This window comes from Triticum aestivum, chromosome 3B (assembly GCF_018294505.1).
Source record: "Triticum aestivum cultivar Chinese Spring chromosome 3B, IWGSC CS RefSeq v2.1, whole genome shotgun sequence".
Classification (NCBI taxonomy): Eukaryota; Viridiplantae; Streptophyta; class Magnoliopsida; order Poales; family Poaceae; genus Triticum; species Triticum aestivum.
Genome location: NC_057801.1, coordinates 492,735,867 through 492,742,861, shown reverse-complemented (window position 1 = coordinate 492,742,861; position 6,995 = coordinate 492,735,867). Strand labels below are relative to the sequence as shown.

Below are 6,995 nucleotides of genomic sequence, written 5' to 3'. Positions count from 1 at the left end.
CACCAGACGTCCGGTCTCGGGCGGATGTCCGCTCGCTGGAGCATCTTCGGTAGCTCTTCTTCTTGTCCTTCATTCTCGGTGTCCTCACCGTCTTGGCCATTGGATGTAGTTGTCCCGTGGCCTCCTTCTAAGTACCCGATCACACATAGTGTTTCTGCTTGAGGTAGTAGCCATGTCTCATGTTTAGGAAGGGGTAGTTCGAAGAAGAGCGAGTTCACCTTATCTTCGATAGCATTTGCTCGAGCTCTTGTCATTGGTCCAAGTGGTGTCGTGGGAGATGTAGATACGTCCATGGGGATGATCGTGGGATGCTCCACATCATCGTCACTAGAGGAGATGATGATATCCTTCTTCCCGGAGGAGCCGACTATCGTTGAGGTCGATGGCCCTAGGGAGCATCGGTGACAGCGCTAAGATCCGGATCCAAAAGGAGATCTGGGGGTGCCACCTACCAGTGCGGAAAACCATGACTTTGACATCATCGACGGCGGTGAGCGGAGATGAAGAGCAATGGATGGGCGAAGAACGAAAGGGAGAGGGTGTGAGGTGTCGGCGGCGCCAAAGCCATGCTTAAATAAGCACAACCATGCAAACAGGAGAGTAGTCGGCTTCTATGTGGCGTCAGTCAGAGTAGGCTTCTCGGGCGTCACATCGCTCTTACCGGCATCAATGTCGTGTAGAGTCGCGTCCGCTCTGGAGTGGCCTAGCCATCATGAATGCACGGCGACCGCTCTGCATGGAGATGGTTTTGGGATGAGAGGTGGTAGTCAGATCCGTAAGTGGCGACGGTCTGAACGCCGGCAAGGCTCCCTTGGCTTGGGGATTTTGGAAAGCGGACGCATCCGCAAACCAATGGGCAGCGTCTAAACACCTGGGTCCGGACATATGCGGAAATTTCGAGGGTGCACCAAGAATAGGGGTGTAAATGGATCGGATCAGATAATGCCCTAACGGGAAACATCTACCACCGTGTGCGGAACCCCGCAACATGCTGATGATGGCAATACGTGTGTGTTGTAAAAGGAATAGAAGTTGCTATGCATGCTCCAACCCGCAGACGACGACAATAGGTGTGCGTTATTTGATGGTACTGAGGCAGTGTGTATGTTTGACAAAGTAGCAAAACTGCAAAAGAGCACGTGCATTGCAACAACAAAAAATACCACACTCTCCTAACCCATAATTTTAACTCAAGACTCTAATAGGTCCACGTCATTTATTTGAACACATGGCATCTCATATGTGTTGCCACTTATCATCCATCCCACCCTCGCTGACAGTGGCCTCAATGCTCACACAATCACAACATGCATGTTGAATGTTATCAATCCTAAGGCGTCTCTCTCGGTATAAGATGAGAAATCTGTATTTTTTCTGTGGGGTTTTGGCAAGGCTTGCATGGGTGGTTTTAGATGGTTTCTTTCCTCACCAATCCTGGTTTTGCTGAGGTATTCATTTCTAATCCGGGTCAAAACCGGTATGAAAGAAAGACGGAGCATACTCTATTGATTAAGGTTGCACCCTAAATAACATTTTTTAAACATTTAACATGTAAATAACATCATATTCAGATTCTACATATTTTTCGAATCAAATTTTATATATAACATGTTAAATTTGAAGTTAGAGTTTAAAAGCTATGAATATTTTCTTAAAGTATTTGATATGTAGCGCAATTTGATTGACCCAAATATCAGGAGGTTACCTGCAAAAGCAAAAATCTGACTTAATTCTAGCCTACCGGTTGATTACCAAAAACATCATGGGGTTTCCTCCAAAAATGAAAATCTGACTTGAAATTGAACTACAGGTTGATTACCAAAAATATTAAGAGGTTTTCTGCAAAATAGCATGACAGACTAAGATAGCTATTCACTTTATTAGTGATAGATATATAAACATGGGCCGCTCCCAGTGGCGGAGCCAGGGGGACGAGCAGGGGCTGCACCCTAAACTTTGAATAGAAAAGGAACTGCCAAACACCATTAAGATTAATTTGTTTTCTAAGTTGGTTACTTATAAAACTGAAATTCGTCAACTAAGAAGAGAAAAAAACAACTCCAAACACCATTAAAATTAATTTTTTTCCTCAGCCGGTTTCTTCGAATTCTTGACATACTGAAATTGTTAATAAGATTGTTGTGCAAGTTCTCAACCTTGTTCTTTATAATTATCTTTTGCACTGGATTTTTTTTCTATCTACTTGGCTTGGCCCCCCCCCCTATACCTAAATCCTGGCTCCGCCCCTGGCCGCTCCAGTGCCGCTTTTTCTCATGGCTGGCTATGAAAAACCTTTGTTGGACCTCGGACAGACTAGCGCGAAGGGGTTTGCCTCATCAAGACTACTAGAACATCAAGGTGCGCGTTGCCGCACCCGCCCATCTTAGTGATAATATGACCATTTATGAAAGAAATAGAAGTATAATTTTTAATTCAGATTTGAATTGAGTGCCTCAATTTTTAGCATAAACTACAGTATATTTGAATAAAAATTTGGGTACACGCATATATAGAAGGGGCCAGTTCAAATAATCATCAAATATCTTTGAACAAGAAATTCCGAATGAGATTTTACAAATCTTTCGCAAACCCGTAAAATAGAAGACAGATTAAGGAAAATATTTAAAAGATCGACGGTGAGTGAAAATTTTGAGTTGTAGCGTCAAGTACACCAATGACCTAGAATACTGGATTTTACATTTAAACTCAAGTATAATTCTAAGTGAAATTGCACATATAGATTTGCTTCCCACTACGGTACTGGGCATAATATTGAACTTAAAATGTGCATTGGTTGCCACGCAAGTGTATGAAATCGGGCACATGTCAAGAGCTTAATTTAACATTACATATTCCAAACAAAATAAATTTAATCTTTTTCACCCGAATTTTTTTAATCTTTTTTAGGGAAAGAAGAAACGATATTGAATAAGCACCTTACTCATCTTGACAGTAGCATCATATTGTCCGTTGTTTGGAACATTGTAAATTAGTTTTTTCCATCAAGCAGATGAAATCATTATATATGTACAAAAAAACATAAGAAAAATATTCGCACAGACGGTTGCATATTACCGTGCAAGACTTGGCTTGTGTTTTATGTACGGATGCCATGAAGTTGTATTTTACATATAATCGTTTATCTTCTCAAATGCTACTGCTGCTTCATTTTCTGAAGAGAATTTGAAGATTTTTTTTTTGGTTTTCCTAATCACGTGATGGCATATTACTTCTGTTGTACGACCGCTCGTGAAGGTGGAGTGCGTGCGGCTAGAGGGGATTGCTGTGGAGGTGACCTTTTTTTACAGAGGAAGGTACGTATGGGAGTTTTTTTTTTTGTTGAGAAAAACGTATGGGAGGTGAGCCGTACGGTAGGCTAGAATTAAGGCCTAGCTAACTACCTATTAGCCCAATTGATTAGAGAGCACCCAGCTCATCCTCTGGAGCAGCGGCCCGGGCACGTTGGGCCAACGACGATGCGCGGGGAAACTGGTTAAAACGACCATGGTGCATGCAGCGGGACGATCAATCAATCTGAAGCGTTCATACGTGAGATCTCACGGTTGACAACGTCAAATCCCTGTGGATGGCTGTAGCTAGCTCTGTTTTACTGTATTGTAATGTCGGTTCTACAATCAACATGAGAAGACCATTACAACATTCTACTTGCTTTGCGTCTTTGTGAGGACGATTTGGTTCTGGCTATGGAGCTCCATGGGGACGCCAGACCTAATGCCAACGTTTTTTTTTTCCAACGGTTGACGACACTTTGGTGGAGTGGTGTGCCACGGGAAGCTCAACTAGGTGCCCGCAAAAGGAGTTGAGGGCGATCATTACACTAACCTTATGGGAGCTATAGAAGCATCGTAATGCGCTCGTCTTCGATGAAGTAGCCCCCTCGCTTGCGCAAACAATCAAGAATATAGAGCGTGATGGGCGGACGTGGAGATCAGCTGGACTACTTAAAGCAGAACTTATTTCTAGTACTTTGGTGCTCTAGCTATAGCTAACAGGAACCTATGTATATTTTCAAAAAAAAAACAAAAAAAACAGGAACCTATGTCTAGTGCATGTTTTGTTTCACCTTACTTCATGTACCATCTTTTCTCTGTACCCAGCATAATGCTAATGACATTTTGCACTACAGCAGGCGTCTCAACAGTGAGCCCTTACCAGCGGGATCACTCGAACTCGCTGCCCTTCCTTCCCCTTTTCCTATACGTGATCAATGGAAAGGGGGCAGCCCGGTTTCGACAAATAGCTAACAGGAGTGGACCAAAACATAATTATGTGCAACCGAAGTCATCTAACGAACCCTTGCGATTGCAGACATAATCCAAGAGACAAGACAACCACGGTTGCACCGGATCACTGGATGAACATCCAGCTTACAGTTCATCACTAGCAAAAGGACGCAGTGTGTCAGAACCTACCCACTACAGGCACATGGCTAACCAATGTGAGTTTTTGGTTATAGTCTAGTTTAGTGGCGCACCAGAACAGACGGTTCAGGTAGCAGCAGCACCCCAGGAAGCCATCTGATATTGCAATCTCACCTAGAAGGCATGCAGACCAAAATTTTGGCATTCCCAAGTTTCCAGACCCGGTCAAAGATCTGCGTTGGCCTTGCTCCCTTCGCTTGTATGGTTTTCAGGTACAGCTGATTGTGGCTGATCTTGCTGCTGTCCTCCGCTGGTTTCAGGATGGAAATTGATGGGGAACTTGGTGACTCGGGGCTTGTCGGTCAAAATATTTCTCTGCACCCGGTCAATCAGCAGCTTCGCTGGGGGTTCTTCCCTAAGTTGCTCATCGTCGTAATCATTGTTCACGTAGTAGCCTACTCTGATGAATTCCTGCCCCATGTATGAACAGGTCAACAAAAGCACCGTAACACCGATTATGTCCTCCTCACGGATCTTTGAGGGATCAGGGGGGTCGGCCTGAAAACAAAAACAGACATATCAGTCTGGTGTTGCAAATTTTAATCTGAGGTAGGAGGAAAGCAGCTGCCCAACTGTAATATGAACAGGCGGATCTCTGCGCAGTTGTGAAACATCATTTTCATATCAGAGTTCATGATGCAGATTACAGAGTCGTAGATCAGTAACCTATTTACCTCCAGAACAAAACGGTATGTCCCAACATTCACAGGGCCAACAAGCACACTCTCAAGTTGCTGATCATAGTTCTCATCTTCAGCTGATCCAACATATATAAGCTTCCACTCCAGATCTGGAAGGCCGACCAAAAAACTCATTGTTAGTACTTCACCAGACTCAGCCAGGAAAAGAACATCATTGTACTCATGGTACTCATAACAAATGGTAGGCTCAATATTTAAGTAGGTCAAAACTATACATATGCAAAACGACTCTTTTTTAGAGTCATGGAAAGTTTTGCACATCTTCTCATTAAGGGGAGGTGTGTGTTAAAGGAGATTATCAGAAGGACAAAATGTCCACTGCCCTCACATGCGCATAAACACATACCAAAAAGAAACAGAAACACCAACAAGCTCCTTCTACAATAGATGTAATTGCTAATTCACCAAGAAAATAATGTGAGAATGATAAGAAAATGGTCACCAAAGGCATAATGACAATTTGATGTGACACCCAATTAATATTGGTTAGTAAAAAGAAATGCTTCAGCAAATTGGTCCACAACTATGTCTTGTGCCCAAACAGAAGATAAAAAAAGTGCCACGATAAAGAAGTGGCAAGGTAAGAATATATCAATCATGATCCTATTATCAAGAGTTGTCTTCCCATGATCATCATCACTACACTAATGTAAGCAGAGTTGAAACATGAACATGAATTCCCGTAACTATTCTATAAACCATAGAGTTTTACACAGGGAACTAATCAGATGTTGACATCCAAATCAATCTCCTCGGATGTAGATGCACATGCCAAGTATAATACTCCCTCCGTCCCAAAATAAGTGACTCAACTTTGTACTAACTTTGTACTAAAGTTAGTACAAAGTTGAGTCACTTAATTTGGGACGGAGGGAGTATACATTTGCTAGACCAGGAAAGTGGCAACTCACAAATTATCCTTATTTTGTAAAGTCTGTAGTATCGATTTCATACAAGAACCTGTGCATTTTTCATGATTGTAACTATACATGATTTGCGTTAAATATGCATCACTATAGAATCATATTTTCATCGGCAAGTATCATAAACAAAATAGAACATGATGAAACACGTAAAGCTCCAGAAAGCTGTACTCATCGTCATCGCCTTAATTTTAGAAACTCAACTGAAAGAGCCTGTAGACTAGTCAAATATATCTTAATAGTATGGCCCTATTTAATTCACTGTATCCAACAGCCTAACAATCATCAATTAAAATCGTTGATTCTTAAACTGAATATTAACGTTCACAAACCAGAGTCCATCACACTTGCATAGTAGAATACCAGCAGCATATCATCTACACACAATATACATGTTGCATGGTGAAGACACTTACTTTGCACATAAAGTGAATGAAAAACACACTTATTTCTCCCGAGACCACTTAAATTGTATGTCAGTCATCCCATGTTCATATAATCAGTTGTAGTGAAGGATTCTGAATCTAACACTAGACAAATTCACTGTAAGAGGCCGATACATTTCCCAGAGGTAATTGGTCTAGTACCAGCTGAGGCCCTACACATCATGATAACAGGCGGCTTATCAGACCAATCTCTGCTACTTTCTGCTAAAACTTGCATAGATACCAGAGCTCTGTTTCAATGTCAAAGCAGAAGGAAATGATCTAATAATTCCCTTCACTCGTCAAAATGGAATAATCACAAACTAGGGTAAATCTATCACAGCCATCCACAATTCCGAGCATATTCAATCCAATCGAGTACAGTAACTGCTCCACCACTACTCTAAAACCCAAGAATACAAGCCGCAATAACCGCAGGCTCCAACCCCTATTTCAGCAGCCTCGCATATCCAGCAATCGAATCGGAAGAACAACCATGAATCA

General features: G+C 42.2%; 1 protein-coding gene across 1 annotated transcript in view; it reads right to left on the bottom strand.

Moving 5' to 3' along the window:
• Nucleotides 1–4,302: 4,302 nt before the first annotated feature.
• Nucleotides 4,303–6,995, bottom strand: part of LOC123070546 (probable histone chaperone ASF1A) — a 3,456-nt gene continuing 763 nt past the window's right edge. Inside the window, exons 2-3 of the mRNA XM_044493796.1 lie at nucleotides 5,117–5,252; nucleotides 4,303–4,940 (exon numbers count right to left, since the gene is read on the bottom strand). Of these exons, the coding sequence (XP_044349731.1) occupies nucleotides 4,608–4,940; nucleotides 5,117–5,252 (469 nt within the window). The 3' untranslated portion in view covers nucleotides 4,303–4,607. The remainder of the gene's footprint in view (nucleotides 4,941–5,116; nucleotides 5,253–6,995) is intronic.